Consider the following 19,021-nt stretch of genomic DNA (forward strand, 5'->3'; position numbering starts at 1 on the left):
GTGCTATTTCCAAACTTGATGGGAAACCAGTTTGCCGTCCACAGTAATTTATCATTACGTTCTAAAGAATGATTATTTTTAGTGTTATACATAGTCTCTTGGGTGGTTTTCAATGTTGTTGTTTTGTTTTAATAGATGAAAATAATAAGTGCATGGTTGAGGGGATATGCCAGTAATCACGCAAATTCTTTCCTGAGGCAATATTGAAATACCCTGTCACTTCATGATTTATATAACAGTTATGGCGCAGAACTCAGCACAATCAGAGCATACATTCACTGGAGTGCTGAAATAAAATTGAAGAGCAAAATCTGACTTCTCTTAAACTCCAGGACTCAAAAAATCAAAAGCTTTTTGTATGACTAACCCTCTTCCTAAAGATAGATTTATAATTATGTTAGTCTATCACCCATTGCTATGTAATTCAGCTCACCATAATTAGGCCTCCCTAGTGTAAAAATGCTTTATCAGTTTTCCAAGGGAATATGAATAAAGTGCACATTGTCAGAAAAAAACTTATGAAAGCAGCACATTTAATATAATAATAGGAAATTGAAAATAGTGATTAAGACTAAGAGGGTAGCCTTGGAATTGTATAATATTGGGTTCCTACATCATTACTTGCTTCTGAACAGCCACATAACCTGGGAAAATTTATTAATTCTTTAAGTTTTATAGCTTGGCTGAGGGAATAAGGATAATAATACTAAACTCATTGGATTTTTATAAGAATGAAATAAAAAATAATGTATAAAATCTTTAGGACAATGATTGGCAATAGTGATACTCAAAATGTTGGTCGCTATTATTTTTTTAATTTTCTTAGTAAACAAAAATACTTCAGTTGAATATTCCGAACTACAATCCCAAACTGTAATTCCATAAACTGTGGAAGGTGAATCAAATGCATTTTTAAAGGATCAGCCTTTCTACTGTCTGGTGGTTGAATTAAGGGACATACTATGCCGAAGTCAACACTTAGGCATCTTACTGGCTGGCATCACAATGAATTGAAGAGGGACTGATTTAGTATGATTTGTACTAAAATCACAGAAGTGGTTATATGACCGTAATCGTTTTTTTATTAATTTCTTAATTCCTATGTAAAGAACACTGGAGTTGTCAAATTTGTTCCTAGAAATTTATTTTAGTATTGAAATATGAATGCACTGTAACTACAATTCTATTTTTTAATAAATATTATGTTAAGTTTCTTAAAAGAAGCTTATACTATATGTTTAACAGAGATGTTACTTGTATCTTGAAAATTCATGTTTCCCGTAATAATACCATTTCCCCACAGGTAGAAATATGTTCTTCTATCACCAAAGTGGACAATTTTTCTGAGCCAGAACCACCCATATTCAGTTCAATAACACATGTACTTGTGTAAGTTTAGATAAGAACTTTTTGAAATGCTCAAATTTTGTCCCCTTTTTAAACCTTAAAATGTGTTATTATAATTATAGTATAAAAATAAATGCCTCATTATAAAAAATGTTCAATACTCATGGAATATTGTGGGTGATGAAATTGTGGTTATTGGAATTTTACGTATGTTTTATCCTTTAAGCAAAAACAAACTATTCTTTATAAACTGAAAAAGATTACTTAATTATTACATCAAAATTTATCTAAACTTTACCCCATACACCCTGTCCATTACGCATCAAATTGTTTGAACTCGACTAAATCATGTCTAAACTATCTTATTCCATATAATTTACAAATTCATGATTGTGACTCATCATTGAAGTTATTACTAAGTAACTCCATAAAATAAAATAAAAAGTTTTATCTTATATTCACATAACTTAAGATAAATGTGCTCGGCAAAATTAAAAATGTGTTTTCTTGAGCACTCCTTAAGTTTTAGCAATTACCTTCCCAATGCCATGTATGTCACAACGATCTAAAATATTCATGCGAGGAGCAGGAAAAGATCCTGATACCTGATTAGAGATACCTGATTTACTTTCATTCTTCACTTTTTCCAGATATTTTTATTTTAGAAACAATAATTCTACTCATTTTACTAGAATAGGTAAAAACACAGTAATTTGGATAAAATTTAAAGTTATTATGTAGCTACCTCATTGAATAGTTTGGGATTAAATTAGATACTAACTAAAATGCTGAAATAGATCCTAGCAAATAGTAGACGCTCGATAAATATTACCTATATTTAAAATAATCTCATGTAACTCTTCTAATACATTTTAAACACATTGGGAGTGTAAAATTAAGTCACATAAAAATATGTATTAAATAGTTGAGGCTAGGTATAATACTAGTTCTTGTTTTCAATCCCTTCACTTAATGTTTAGCTATTGTGTAAACATTAAATTTTTCAGGGTGCTGAAGAACTTCCTTTTATACAAAGTTCTGTTCTATCATTTATCTTAATTTTTCTGATCTTTTTAACTTTAAGTCATAGCCCTCTTAATATATGTAGGAAGTTCCAGCCTGTATTTTTCTTCTACTTTTATTTCTTCCATTTCTATAATCACTTAGCAAAAATATTTCATTTGGTTGTACCGAAAACTGTATGTGCCTAAAGTTAAGTCTTTAAACCATCTTTGCAATATATTTGCAAGGTCTTTCATTTTTATGCTAGTGATATTTACCAGTGACTCCGCTGCATGTCCAGTTCACATCCTTCCAGACAGCAGTGACTCACTAAGGTAGGCAATGAAAGGAAACTTACTAAACTTCATGACAAACTTAGAGGTCCACTGACGGTGTGGACCGACTCAGTGCTGTCTTTACCGGAGGGCCATAGTGATATTTTGTTCTGTTTTGTAATCAGATAACTATTACAGTTATGAATATAAATTAGAAAAACTAGAGTAAATAATAACATTCATGATATTCAAAGCTAAATGCTGAATATCAGTATACTAAGTTAAAATCTTTGATTGCAAAGGGAAGTTGGGAATTTGAAACATGCATTTTTTAAAATATTTTGTAATTCTCTTTTATCAGCTGCTCTATCATTATTTAAAATTACAGTAGAATAGGCTGAAACCTCAAGAATTGCCCAAGAATGTGAAGACAAATTTGCAGACACACACTTAGCACAAAACTGAAAAACGGCAAATGAGCTTTGAATAGATTTTACCAAATCTAAGCAAAAATAGTAGCCTTGAAAGCCTAGGCTTTAAATCAAATGGGAGTCTGTGGGAGTGGGTGTGGGCAGGAGATGCTTGAGAGAAAAGTATGGAGCTACAAAAGCCTTTATGTCAGAAATAAAAACATTGGGAGAAATTCCAGTGCAAATACACAGAGTAGCCAGGCATGAGGAATAGTTTTGTAAAAGTATGAGAAAAGCAATACAGTTAGTCGTAGAAATTCCCTGAGAAAGGCACCTACAACCCACTTGAGTAGGAGCCACGTGGGCTTACTTCCCAACATGTAGCTCAGGAGGACTGCAAAACTTCCCAGAAGCAGTGATAGCAGAGTAAGCAGCATGGCTGAGTCTGATTTTCGGGACATGGGCCTAGCTTTTGCTTTACTGTGGTGCAGGGGAAGCAACCAGGATTCACCAACACCCTAAAGGCGGCAGAGATCATACTGCTAGACCCAAAGAACCTACGGTTTCCCTAAGAAAGGGGCAGACAGAATAGAAAATGACCAAGGACCAACCCAGTCCCAAGGACATAAGCAAAAGATGCTAGCACAAGACAAGAAAGGCCAGAAGAAGTTGACTAAGTTTGAGAGAAAGTCAGTAGGAAACAGATAATCTAAGCACAATGCACCATTGTGACAAGAGCATTAAACTGGGGAATGGGTATTAAATACTTCCCCAGGAGGTGCCCAGTACTCAAAGTGATTGGGTTGCAAACCAGAATTTCCCAAGTTCAAATCTTAAACACGCTGACTTTAACTTGAATTGGCAAGAACTAGTTTTCCATCATCAGAAATGAGGTAAGTGAAAATCGATTTTAGAAAAATAAAGAGTATTCCATTTTTAGGAGAAGCAAATTAGTAGTTATGAAAGTCACCCTTTCTCGAATTGCTACTGAGTATAGCTGTCTAATAATACTCCTCAGTTGCATGCTATAATATTATTCTGAGCCTCACCCTTGGGAATCAGTTTCCAGTTATTATATATATTTCAAGTTATAAATCTATAACGTTTTAATATTTTTTAAAGTAAGTACCCCAACTGTAACTCAGATCCATATTAGGTCACACTTAATATATTGTTTATGGATAAGTCTGAAATTAAAATATACCTAGATGCATGCATCCCCTTACTTATATTCAATTTTGAGGATATATTTTCAAGTCAAAAGATTTTAGCATCACAATTGCTCTTACTGAGTTTTACCAAAAAATATTACAACAAAATACAGAGTCATTTGTGCTGAAAGATAGCACTGCTATAGTTCCTTAATTCTAAGATATCTCCCTACTGCACCTTTTCAATAGTCCACATTTAGAATGTATTATGTGCTAGTTAATAAAATATATTTGCCAGCATTTAGGTAATAAAATTATTTAGCAGACATTATTCTCTATCCATATACAAACTCTGCTCTGCATAGATTTCGGTCAATCTGATTTCCACCACAGTTGCGTTATTTGCATTCTTTGAATTCTGATTTAAACGTGGATCCCTAAATACTTTCTTCAAAAACCTTTAATATTGCAATATGAGTACATTGAGAGACAAAAGATGGTATGTACTTGACAATGACCTATGATGTTTGTGACAATGGAAATGCAATGAAAAGAAATCCATGTTGCCCACATACCTCAGGAAATAGCACAAAATTTTCAAAATGAGTAGATGTTGGTGGAATCTATTGAAAGATTAATCATAAGACGATCTGTCCAAAGCTTCATGTTACCTTTCAAGAAAATCTGTTTAACTTTCGCTTAGACATAATTCAATTCACAAAAATAATACAAGCTTCCAAAGAGAAATGGGAAACAAAAACACTTAAACGTCTGTATATCTAAAAAAATATACTGTCACTTCTAAAACCTTAATGTCATGAGCAAAGTATGAAAAACAAAATATTTCTAGAGGATTCAAAAAGTGACTCATTCAGAAAAATGCATACTGAATGTGAAGCAAGTAAGACTCAAGTTTGGAGGAATTAAGAAGAAAGGTTATGTAATTAAATGGATAAACGTATGCTCTTATTAGTTAGTAGCAAATAGGAATATGGTATATTTAATGCCATATGTCCCTTTATATGTCATTTATGATCCCTTTATCCCTTAGGATGTTATTAAAATAATAGCATCTTAAAACTCATGTCACTTTTATTTGAGGTTACAAGGCAGTTGGATTTTAACCCATTAAAATATTCTAGCTAGTTTATGGGCTAATCATAATAGTTTATAATTTGGGGTCTGTATTACCTGGGTATTTAACATCAACTATTATTTTTACTAGCGGTGTGACTGGTAAACACAATTGGAAGTTTTCTATTTAATGGGCATATTAATATCTTGCATACAGGATGACTTGAAAATAAATGCAATAAACACGTGTATATGCCTGGGATGCATTGGCACAGCCTCTCATCTTCTCCCTTACATTTTATCCGGTGTGTTTCCATGGAGTTCTAATAGTGCTGAAAAATGCTTGCAGTCCAGAACGAAAAGGAAAGGACAGCAGCTCTTTTTCCTTCACATTTCAGAGTCTGTTGCAGCCTTCTGCTTAAAGGAGCTAATTTTATTCCTTTTAAAATTAAAGTAAAACTAATATGGTTTGTCCTCCTGAAATCTTTGCAACAATTGCCGTTTAATTATCCTCAGTAAACTGCAGCTTTTCGTAAAATGCCTCATTGTAGGGAATTTTTAGGTTTTGTGACTTCCTGCTAAATCATAGGAAAGGAGCATATCTCCTAGGAAAATAAGAAGTTGGGAAAAAAATTTTAATAGAAATTATTTTAAAAAATGTAACACATTGCTTTCATGTCAACATACTATGTGTTTGCTCTGGGACTATTATTTGCAGTTATGGTTTGGATCCTACATTCTCTAAGGGTTTTATGGTATTATTTCCAAACAGTGAGCTAATACAGCATTTTTTTTATGTATGTGCAAACATTGCATTTAGTTTTTGCATTTTTACATTTTGTACAGCTCACTGAGATACAATATGAGGTATTTAATTGTTTATTCCTCGACTGCTGAAGTATATATTTTCATTAAAGCTTTAAATTAAAGATTTGGAATCGAAGTCAGTGCTTTTTTAATATATATATATATATATATATATATATATATATATGAAGTTCTGTACTTCAGAGTTTGTAATAATAAGTACCACGACATCAGTGTATCTGCTAACAAAAATCACTGGAGTAGAGCATCTCATTATAACAACAGAATATGCACAGTCTCCCTTGGGATGTACTACAAATATTGAGTGGTATTGCACTTACATTAACATTCAGAAAAGTGCAACTTGATTAAACTTGTGTGTCTTTAGATAATAGTATAACATCAAATTATTCTGCATATATTTTTGTGAATTTTAAACTACTTTAATCTATCTTCTGAAATAACAGTACTTTGCCTTTAGTTCGTACATCTAATTTAAAAATCTAAAACCAGTGAAAGAAATTATCATTTGCATTATATTATTTTACAGACTCTTTAGCTTCCAAAACTGGTAGAAATGTTGTAGTATCTAACATCAATCAACAAAGCATGGTAAAGTACTTTCTTTGCAAATTAGGTTTATGTCCATTTTTACCATGTATTTAAATTCAGTAATTGTGTGAAGTTACAAGTTGGATTTCCTGCTGTACTCCTTGGAGGCCAGTTAAATATACACCATGCTGGAATTTAATCTCATGACATCTTCATCAAGTTAATGACCAGACATTATAAATATAGTAATTAATAAGAAATTATTTCTCCCTTATAATCTATATGCAAAAACAAAGAAAAAATTCTGTAAGTGTATTATACCTAAAGAGTCTCTAGTAAAAAATAAATTAAGGGAGCGATTAATTCTAGGGAAACAAAGTAGGAAGTGCAGCCAGAAAGAGTAATTTGGGGTATAACCAACTGTTGTAGCTGCAACTCTCAAGCTATCCAACCTTAGGAGAGTTGCATTAACTGCTCTTTGCCTCAGTTTCCTCATTTATAAAAAAGGGCTAGTATTAGTTCCTACCTACTATGGGGCATGGTAGATTAAATATAATATAAGTATAATTTAGTTAACATAGAACCTGGCATATAGTAAGGAGATATATATATATATATATATATATATATATATATATGTATATGTATATGTATATGTATATGTATATGTATATGTATATGTATATGTATATGTATGTATATATGTATATATGTATATATATGTATATATATGTATGTATGTATATAATGTATATATATATGTATATATACATATAGTAAGAATATATATATATATGTATATATATATATATATATACACACACACACATATAGCAAGGATACATATATATATATATATATATATATATATATATATATATATATCTGGTGGGGTTTTCTTGTTTTTGTTTTTAACTATGACCTGAAGATACAAGTTAAGGAGGGATCAATGCTGAGGTGTTAGAAGAAGCCACTGCCATTGATGAGGTTGTTTAGCAAGACTGAGCTGTGTCTCCCTAAATGGAGCCCCTGGATCGCCTGCATCCAAATGGCCTTGTAAACAAGAGGTGCTTTTTATAAATTATGTTTCTGAACAAATTGAAAAATTGTACCTCTAGACCTCATTAAAGCATTACTACTGGTGGTTAAGACCTGCGTCATTCATGGCTAAATAGGAGAATCATTAATACAGAGTATCAGAACCACCACATCTAAACTCTCAGAGCCCATCCACATTTATTGCTCATAAAAATGAACAGCAGCCCTGCAAGAGAACGAGAAGGAGCAGCCACAGATGTAGACAGGAAGCACTGCGAGAGAGCACTGCCTTAGAATTCAAGGGAGGAAGAGTGAAGAAAATTCACAATTGACTGTCTCTGACTCTCATATTCTACAGTTCTGTCCATGAAAAACAAAGAGGGATATTTCAGGAATACACAAACATAATGCAATCATAATTTGTATATCTTCCACCAATCTGAAGAAACAAAATCACCGAATCAAGTCCTTTCTTTACCTCTCACAATTGCATCTTCTCATCTTGATACTCTCCTAAGCCACGTGACCTGTGTCTTGAACTTAGTAATTGAACTAGGTTCTGTATTTCTTTACACTCTAATGTATACCTAAGTATTCCTCTTCAAAATGCATGCCTTAAATTTCAATTTCAATATTCCTGCTTCAAAATTAACTTTAGCTCAATATTACTTTTGTGAAATTCATTCATGACGATGTGTGTAGCTTAGGTTCAGGTTTCATCTGTAATTTCTGTTACATTTTATGATGAATCTACAATTTCGTGATTCTACCTCTTATTGTTTAGATTATTTTCTGTTTAGATTATGTTCTGTGTTTTCTATGCCATGAATATTCCTGATTCTTTGTGTACAAGTGCAAGAGCTTAACTGTTCTCCTTGTAATGTTTTTATATCCAAGTTGCTCTCCATACTTGTACCCATTTACATAGTCATCAAGACTATATTTTTAGAAGACATTTGTGGATCTCTTGCTTTTTTGCATATCATTGTGCAGAGACACTAACTGTCTTTTTATTGCAACCTATCTTTTCAAGATAATTTGCATAGCAAACATCCTTAGAATATGGAGATAGTAGTGTCTCCCTACAGAGTACAGGGAAGGGCTGTTTATGTCTAGTATAATATATATATATAAAATGTCTCCCTCTTGGATAATGGCTGAGCAGGTTTGGTTACTGTCAATCATAGCATACTAAGGTTTATTAAGCTCAGGGTTTCTCAGATGTGATACAAACCCAAGCCGTGTGCAAAATCCACTGGGCACTGCTGCAATCCTCCTGTAGGACTTGGAGACAAGGGGAACCAATTTGAATATAAAGCTTATTCTTTGTTTTTAAAGTTCTTGTTCTATTTTCAGTTTATTTTTTTAATGTATTAAATAATTTGGTGTGACATTGGTGAGTCAAATCACATAGGTTTCAAGTGTACAATGCTATAATGCATCATCTATATATTGCATCTATCTGATGTGTCCTGAGTCCTTTTCTTTGATCCAGGAGTGTCCAGTCTTCTGTTGGTATCTATGATACTGTTGCAGGCCAACTTGGTAGCTTGGAAGTAGAGGAAAATCTTACCCATCCACTCCTTCCTCCTGCCCTCTCAGTTCATGATGTGTATAAAAATTCTGATTGTTTTACATCTCTACCAAGCCTTAACATGGTTGTTTTTCTGATGGTGGGAAGTAGTATTGTGGTTTTTGGTTTTTAATTAAAATTTATTGGGGTGCCAATGATTAGTAAAATTATATAGGTTTCAAGAGTACAATTCTGTATACATCATCTGTATATCACATTGTGTGTTCATCACCCAGAGTCAGTTCTCCTTCCATCACCATATATTTGACCCTGTTTACCCTCATCTTCCACCCCCTTTTCCCCTTATCCTCTGGTAACCACTAAACTATTGTCTGTGGCTATGAGTGTTTGCTTCTTTATTTGTTTATCTTGTTCTTTTGTTACTTTCAGTTTTATATCACACAACATGGATGGATCTTCAATTATTATGCTAAGTAAAATAAGTCAGAAAAAGTCAAAAACCATATAACTTCACTGATATGAGGGAATAGTATTGTGGTTTTAATTTCCATATCCTTGATTTGTGGTAAAGCTGAGGCTTTTCTCTAATTAGTTATGTGGTTTCCTCATCTATGAAATTCCAGTTTCTATTAGGCACATTTTGCAATTGAATACTTTTTTCTTATTTACTTATAGGAGTTTTAATATTGTCTAGTTAATTGTACATGTTCTAAATATCTTCTTCAAACCTCTGCCTTTATTTTCTTTGTTTAATAAAGAGCACTGCCAAGAAGAACATATTATAACAAAATTTTAAATTGAATACTAACTTCAAATTTTAGATTGGCTGATTTATCAATCTTTTTCTTTATTAATAATGTTCTTTTGTTGTTTAAGTAAACAGTATCTTACTTGAGATCATAATGACATTCTTCTGTATTTTTTCTGAATTACTTAACTTTTTTCTTTTAAATTTGAGTATTTGGTCCTCCTGAGACTGTCTATTCTCTATAAAATGTGAGATAGAGATCAACTTTATGTTTTTTCCACATACATAATTAATTAAATGGTATAAGTTTTCCTGTCTTCTGTGTGAACAACCCCATATATTTGTATATGTGTGTGTGTGTGTGTGTGTGTGTGTGTGTATACTTTCTGTTCCCTTCCATTATTTTATTTGCCACTTTTCTAGTCCTGTGCTAATGGCACATATTTGAGAATTTCATTTCCAGAAATATAGCAGGTTAGCCTATATAATTAGGATTAACCCACCTTTAGAAATCACGCAAATGTTTATGTGTGTATATATATATATATATATATATATATATATATATATATATATATATATATATAGTGTGTGTGTGTATGTGTGTATGTGTGTGTGTGTGTGTGATTGTGTATGTGTATATGTGGACATATATATGTATATGAAATTGCCAGGTAAAAATGTGAAGCAAAGTGGAAACTCAAGTTAATAAATGGAATATCCCACCCAAATTGCTTTTACCTTTACCTATTTACCAACCCAAACTTGAACTTTGATTCTTATAGTTTGGCAGTTGTGAGGCAAACAAGAATGAAAACCCAAGGCCATCTCAAAGCAAGGGATCATCTTCACTTTACTCTGTGACACCAAAGGGTTTTGTAATCGATGTCAAGTGAAGCATACTGTTGCTCACTTAGGAGCATGTCAGAAGCAATGGTACATCTCTCGGGGGACATATCTGTGTCCTAGGCCTCAAAGAACCCCCAGTAATAGTATTTTTAGCCGCACGATCAACACACAGTTAAAAATAACCAAGTACAAAAGAGAAAAACTCAAGGAATTGAGGATGCCCTCGACATCAGATTTACTAAGTATCAGATACACAGTAAAAGGCAATTATGATTACAATCCACATATAAATAAAAGTAAACTGAAAATGTATGCAAAGAACAGGAAATTATAAAAGTGGCCCATTAGATTATTTTTTAAAAGACTATTCCTTTAGAGTAAATAGTGGTTGTAGTTTCATAGCAATAATAAGCAGGAGGTACATTGATTTCCCATATACCCCCTACTTCAACACATGTACAGCCTTCCCCATTATCAATGTCCCCCACCAGAGTGGGACATTTGTTACAATTGATGAACCACCTACTTTGACCCATCATTATCAGCCAAAGTCCATAGTTCACATTAAGTTCACTCTTGGTGTTTTGCATTCTGTACGCTTGGGCAAATTTAGAATTACATGCATACATCATTATATCATCATGCAGAGTGGTTTTATTGCCCTAAAAATCCTGTGATCAGCTTAGTTACCTTTCCCTCCCTGCTAACCTCTGACAACCACTGACCTTTTTACTATCTCCACAGTTTTGCCTTTTCCATAATGTCAAACAATTGGAATCATATGAGTGCACTTCTGTGTAGACTTTTCAGATTGGCTTCTTTCATTTAGTAATAAGCTTCCTCCATGTCTCCTCATGGCTTTGATAGCTCATTTCTTTTTAGCACTATATAATATCCCATTGTCTGGTTCTAACAGTTTATATATCCATTCACCTACTAAAAGACATCTTGGTTGCTTCCAAGTTTTGGCAATTATGAGTAAAGCTGCTATAAACATCCAACTGCAGGTTTTTGTGTGAACATGAGTTTTCAGGTCCTTTGGGTAAGTACCAAGCAGCACAATTGTGGGATCGTATGGTAAAAGAACATTTAGTTTTGTAAAATGCCACCAAACTGTCCTCCAAAGTAGCTTGGCTGTACAGTTTTGCATTTCCACCAGGAGTGAAGGAGAGTTCCTGTTTCTCCACATTCTTGCCAGCTTTTGGTGTTGTCAGTGGTGTGGATAGTGACTGTTTTAATAGGTGTGTAGTGGTATTTCAATGTTGTTGTAATTTGTATTTCTCTGATGACATTAATGTGAAGTAGCTTTGCTGTTAAAACCTTTGGCCCATTGTTTGTGTTTTTTGGGTTATTTTATTGTTTAATTTTAGATCTTTATATATTTTGAATAATAGTCCTTAATCAGTGTGTCTTGCAAATATTTTCTCCCAGTGTGTGGCATGTCTTTTCATTCTCTTGATTATGTTTTTCGTAGAATAGAAATTTTTAAATTAAAGAACTCTAGCTTATCAATTATTTATTTCATAGATTGTGCTTTTGGTGTTGTATCTAAAAAGTCATTGCCAAACCAAGCTCTTCTAGAATTTCTCCTGTTATCCTCTAGGACTTTTGTAGTTCTGTGTTTTCCATGTAGGTCTATCATCCAATTTTAATTAAGTGTTGTGAACGATGTAATATCTGCATCTAGGTTCCATATTTTGCATGCGGCTGTCCAGTGTTCCAGTGCAATTTGCTGAAAAGACTGTCTTTGCTCCATTTTATTGTGTTTGCCAAATATCAGTTAACTATAAATATGTTAAGTAAGAAGTAAACTTACATGTTCCAGTCTCCAGATTGAGACTTCAGTAGAGACTGTTGTTTTATATCTCTTGACTCTTAATATTAGATGACATATTAAATATTTTACTTAACCTAAATATTCTGTGACAATTTGGTAATTATCTTCAAACATCTGAAAAATGTGTTGGTCATTATAGAAACTGGAATGTTAAGAAAAGGTATTCATATAAGTACTTCCTTATTTAATAAAATTTCAGAATTTTTTTTTCCACTTTGTTAGAACACAATAAGTACCTCTGAATAAAATACTGAGAACATTATTACATAATTATTTTGATTTCAGGCTGGACAGCAGCGTTGGTGGGAACAAGAGATTAAAATAAATGGAAATATTCAAAAGGGAGAATTAATTACATATAATTTGACTGAACTAATTAAACCAGAGGCATATGAAGTCCGACTAACTCCTCTCACCAAATTTGGTGAAGGAGATTCAACAATTCGTGTCATCAAATATAGTGGTAAGTAGCCTTTTATTTAAAAGTATTTATTTGCATATTAAACTATCTGGAATGTGTAGGTTGCAAATATCTATCAAATTTAGACACAAATTAAATTAGTATATTGATTTTCTGGGTCCTCAGCTGAGTGACACCACCAAAAAAAAACACCCCAAAACCCACAAAACTTAAACATTATAAATTGTAATATTCGATTATAAATATATAGATATAGAATAGGGTTTTAGTTAACGTTAAATCTGTGAAAATGTCAGCAATGTCCCTTTATTTTCTATTTCTTAATTGTGATACACATTTTTTTCAAATTCTTGATTGCTTTAAAATATATATCATTAAGAAGTTAGCAAACGTGATCAAAATTTTTAAAAAAAATTAATGGGCTTCATTTTTTAGAATACTTTTAGTCTTACAGAAAATGAAGCAGAAAGTACAGAGAGTTCCTATATATGCCCTCTCCTCACAGCACAGGTTCCCCTTTTAGTAACATGATGGCCTGGTACGTTTGTTACAACTAATGCACAAATATTGACATTTTATTATTAAAGTAAATAGTTTACCTTGGGGCTTATTATTTGAGTTTACAGTTGTGTGGATTTTGACAAGTGTATCATGTCATTTATCAACTATTACAAAACCACTCGGAATGGTTTCACTGCCCTAAAAATCCCCTGTACTTCACCTATTTATCTCTCCCTCCTCCTTCCAACCCTCACAACCACTGATGTTTTTATTGTCTGCAGGTTTGCCTTTTCCAGAATATCGTATAGTTGGAATCATGTAGCCTTTTCAAACTGGCTTACTTCACTGAGCAATACCCTTTTAAAGTTTTGGAGTTTGATAACATTTCTTTTTCTTGTTAAATAATATTCCATTGTACAGATGTATCATAGTTTGTTTATCCATTCATCTATCACAAAACATTTTTTTAGATTGGTAATTTTTAAAATATCTAAATGCATGTTTGTTTATGTGTCATTGATAGTTTATCTTTATAAATGACATGCATTTAATAATTCATCACTATTTAAATGTCCTATTTGAGCAAAAATTGCAAATAATATAAAACTGAAAAAAATTAAAAGTTGATCAAAAACTTTTAAAACTATTGTTCTTTTTTATCATTGATTATCAGAGCTTGACCTAAAAAGATAACACTGTGTTTTTTTTCAGTTGTAAGTCTCCATTCTGTTTAGCATTAATCATATTTTTCCTATTTAAGAGAGAAACAGTGAATACTATCAAAAGTAAAAACATAAAGTGAAATTATTAAAAACTTACTAGAGTTACTTTTTCATGTGAAATCACTTTTCTTCACTCGCTTCTCATCATTTAGCATATTAGGGATGATATGTTCAATTTTTATAAAAATTAACATACATAATGTAGAATAGAATATTCAAAGATCAAGGAATTTAAAAGCATTAGAATCACTACATACCTCTTTCTTGAATGTAGTCCTTCAAATGTATATGTTTGTAAAAGCATTAGAGTCACTGCACATCTTTTCTTGAATGTGCTTCTTTAAAAATGTAACATTTTTATAGTAGTGATGAAAATTTAATTGTTGTTCTTTGATCACCTCCATGATTCCATTGGATAGGCAACTAGATAGGATGTCAGTATATTTTTCTAAAGTTTTAGTTTTATGTTTCATAAAATATCATCTTCTCTTACCTGATATTTATTCTCCCTGCCCATAAGCTATAGAATGCTGGACTACTTAATATGGAGGGGTATTAGAAACTATGTATTAATATTCATTCCTTTAAAAGATGAAGATATTAGGACTCAGAAAATTTCAGTGTCCTGTAGAGTTAAACAGCTATGAAATGACAAATGAAGTAGAGCTAGGGTTCATCCCTCCATAACAGAAGATCTATGCTTCTTTACTAAATTTAGAAATTATGATGTCATAAAGAGATATAGAAAAACCATTGAACTTAATAGTGCTTATGAACTTAAGTACTTTATGAACTCAGTCGTTCTTATTGAACTTCAGTTCTTCATGAATTCAATAGTTCTTATTGAAAAACTGAAATGAAAAATGAATCTGGAGAATAGATATTATATTTAGTTTCAATTTTCTTTTTTTTAATTAAAGTTTATTGGGGTGACAATTGTTAGTAAAGTTACATACATAGATTTCAGGTGTACAATTCTGTAGTACATCATCTATATATCACATTGTGCGTTTACCACCCAGAGTCACTTCCCTTTCCATCACCATATATTTGACCCCTTTTACCCTCATTTACCCTCCCTCTTCCCCCTTACCCTCTGGTAACCACTAAACTATTGTCTGTGGCTATGAGTTTTTGTTTCTTCATCTGTTTGTCTTGTTCTTTTGTTGTTTTCAGTGTTATATACCACATACCAGTGAGATCATATGGTTCTCTACTTTTTCTGACTATTTCACTTAGCATTATAATCTCAAGATCCATCGATGTTGTCGCAAATGGTACTATTTCATCTTTGCTTATGGCTGAATAGTATTCCATTGTGTATATATGCCACAACTTCTTTATCCAATCGTCATCGAAGGACACTTCTGGTGGCCATGTCTTGGCCACCATAAATAAAGCTGTAATGAACATTGGCACACATATGTCTTTATGGACAAATGTTTTCAGATTTTTTGGGTAGATACCCAAGAGAGGGATTGCTGGGTTATATGGTAATTCTAGTCTCAATTTTGTGAGGAACCCCCACACTGCCTTCCATAGCAGCTGTACCAATCTGCATTCTCACCAACAGTATATGAGGGTTCCTTTTTCTCCAACACTTGTTACTATTTGTCTTGTTGATGATAGCTATTCTAACTGGGGTGAGGTGATATCTCATGGTGGTTTTTATGGTTAGGGATATTGAGCATTTTTTTATATGTCTATTGGCCTTTTGTGTGTCCTCTTTGGAGAAATGGCTCTTCAGGTCCTTTGCCCATGTTTTAATTGGGTTGTTTGTTTTTTTTGTTGTTGAGTTATATGAGTTCCTTCTATATTTTGGATATTAGTGCCTTATTGGAGGCACTGTTTGCAAAAATCTTCCATTTGGTTGGTTGCTTCTTTATTTTGTCGATGGTTTCTTTAGATGTGCAGAAAATTTTTAGTTTGATATAGTCCCATTCATTTATTTTAGCTTTTGCTTCTCTTGCCTTTGGAGTCAAATTCATAAAATGCTCTTTGAACCCAAGGTCAATAATTTTAGTACCTATGTTTTCTTCCATACAGTTTATTTTTTCAGGTCTTACATTTAGGTCTTTGATCCATTTTGAATTAACTTTGGTACATAGTGACAGATAGCAGTCTAATTTTGTTATTTTGCATGTGGCTTTCCAATTCTTCCAGCACCATTTATTGAAGAGGCTGTCTTTTCTCCATTGTATGGTTTTGGCTTCTTTGTCAAAAATTATCTGTCCATATTTATCTTTATATTCTTAGGCATACTTTCTAAAACTGTAAACATTTTAATTAAAAAATACTAATTTTGTGTAATTTAGTGATATATAGGCATTTATAAGACATTAGACATGCAAATTCAATTGAAAGAAGAAAAATAAAGTCACTGCAATAATTAGAATTTAGAGTGGCAAATTTTCACAAGGGTAATTGTGCTATTTATAGTGAATTTGTAGACAAAATATTGGATGGGACTCAATTAAAATTCACTCTGATAAAAGATTACCTGTAGTCAGACATAGTTCTTAGAATTAAATTGTAATTCAAAGATGCTTGCTTCTTTGAAAACAAACATATGGACAATTTAATAATTTCATATTATTTTAATTATGAAATAATTTTAAGTTTTCAATAATTAGTTTGAAAACAAAATGTAATGATACTTTTCAAGGAAGAAAAATATTTTTTTTTTTTACCTCAGTAGAACTAATGAATGTATAGTCCCTTCTCTGTTATTCATTTCATAATTTACAAATTATGCAGAATCAGAAAAAAATAACTAAAGTTAATAGATAGATGATGTATTACAGAATTACACTTGAAACCTATGTAACTTTGCTAGTCATTGTCACCCCCAATAAACTTTAATTTAAAAAAAATTAATAGAAATCTTCTGTCTTCTATATGTAGAAAGAGCAAAAATAATTGAGTAACTAATTTACTTTGTTAAAAATTGATTTCAGTGTACTAATATAACAATTATACATGAACATAAGCATTATTTATTATCTATCATATTTTACTAGTAACATCCAAGTTTAACAGAGTGGTTAATAGCAAACGCTGGGAATGAACAACAGAGTAGACAAACTTCTACAGTTTGGAATAACTATCCATTGTCATGATGGGAGGCATGCTTCCCTCCATCGAGAATGGAATTTTCTCTCAGGATGATAAATGCCTAATTGACATATACAGATACCATTTAGATACCATTTTTTCTCTTGGGTTAGATATATTTTTGTTGTTTCAGTAAAACATACAGTATTCATTCCTATAGAAATCAATTGGCGTTTGTACTGCAAATACAATTAACTTTTAAGATAATATTTCTTCTTGTGCCCAAACCTGCAAATGTGTTGCTTAATGTTTGAAAACGCTGTGTGTGTGTGTGTGTGTGTGTGTGTGTGTGTGTGTGTGTGTGAGTGTAATTAAAGTAGCACTGAAGTGGCTATTTGATTTAGGATACATGTAATAACATGATATGAAGATTGCTTTATTTCCATATATACCATGTTATTTTCACCAGAAGTAGATAGCAGATAACAGCTAAAAAACTTAATTGTGATCTTTGTTGGATAACTGCTTTCATTCTTAAAATTCTAGATTATGGGGGTGGCCGGTTAGCTCAGTTGGTTAGAGTGTGATGCTAGTAACACCAAGTTTTCAGGTTTGATCCCCACATGGACCACTGTGAGCTACATCCTCCTTAATACATAAACAAATAAATAAGCAAACAAACAAACAAATAAATGAAATGTTAAGATAATTGCACAAACCATAATTACTTAAAAAAAAAATCTAGATTGTATGTTGGGCTACTGCCAGCCTCAGTTTGATTTCTGGGTTTAGTTTAGCATTAGTTAAGCTATAAAAGGTCAGCAATTCCATTCTTTGGAAAATGACAAATCCCACATGCTTTTTAGCATTGATTTTGGGGTATTTTTAAGGCTGTTCTTGCTGAGCTCCAAAGTAGATCCTATTTCATCCTCTAGAACAAAATGGATTGCAGATATAATTCTCCATGGCCACAGTGGGGAAGATCATTAAGTTTGTTAAAGAACTCTGAGACACTGATTAGACTTTTATTTATAAAAAACATTCAAGCTATGCTAATATTATTTTTTGCTTTTCTTATAGCTCCTGTTAATCCTCATTTGAGTAAGTATATTTTTACTTTAAAAATGGCACTGTATTTCACAATTAAGAAAAAATAGAAAATGTGTAAGCAGACAATATTATTTAGCAACTGTTCTTAATTTGGTTTAAAATGGACTGGCTTAGAAACAGTAAACCAGCATGAAATGTGAATCTTAAATTTCGAAGATCATGGGTATAATTAAAAATCATTTAATATTGATAATCAGTTTTTATAAGATTTTCTAAATATGGAGCCATTTACTTCAGCCTGCTTAGCATTTGTGGGTTTAATTTTTTTTTTCTTTTGTGGCATTACATATCATTTTTATTGCTATTATTTTTCTTCAATTTTTATTTTTTAATTTCTACATTCCACTCATATAAAAGATGATTGCTACTTAGAAAGTTGATATTTGAATAGTTTGATCAAAATTTTTCATGAGTCACTATTCGATATCCCAATCTTTTGTGGAAAAGAAAATAATCTGGTCACCATCCACCTGGTAATCTTTCACATTGAAATTCAGGATTGATTTTTGTCTCCTATTTTGTGTCTAGGAATATATTGTTCTTGGCTAATAAAAGAATGAAGAGCCCCTTTGCACTATTTCTCTCACCC

At 32.1% G+C, this 19,021-nt stretch overlaps 1 protein-coding gene across 4 annotated transcripts in view; it reads left to right on the forward strand.

Moving 5' to 3' along the window:
- MDGA2 (MAM domain containing glycosylphosphatidylinositol anchor 2) overlaps nt 1-19,021 on the forward strand; it is a 797,923-nt gene that overhangs the window by 734,450 nt on the left and 44,452 nt on the right. For 3 of the 4 annotated variants that reach the window (XM_088796863.1, XM_074328196.2, XM_019736030.3), the window contains 2 exons: nt 12,910-13,087; nt 18,403-18,423. In XM_088796863.1, the coding sequence (XP_088652989.1) occupies nt 12,910-13,087; nt 18,403-18,423 (199 nt within the window). The remainder of the gene's footprint in view (nt 1-12,909; nt 13,088-18,402; nt 18,424-19,021) is intronic. The other variant, XM_074328195.2, reaches the window with a different exon arrangement.

Source organism: Rhinolophus sinicus, chromosome 3 (assembly GCF_057876585.1).
Source record: "Rhinolophus sinicus isolate RSI-liver-muscle chromosome 3, RSI-T2T, whole genome shotgun sequence".
NCBI lineage: Eukaryota > Metazoa > Chordata > Mammalia > Chiroptera > Rhinolophidae > Rhinolophus > Rhinolophus sinicus.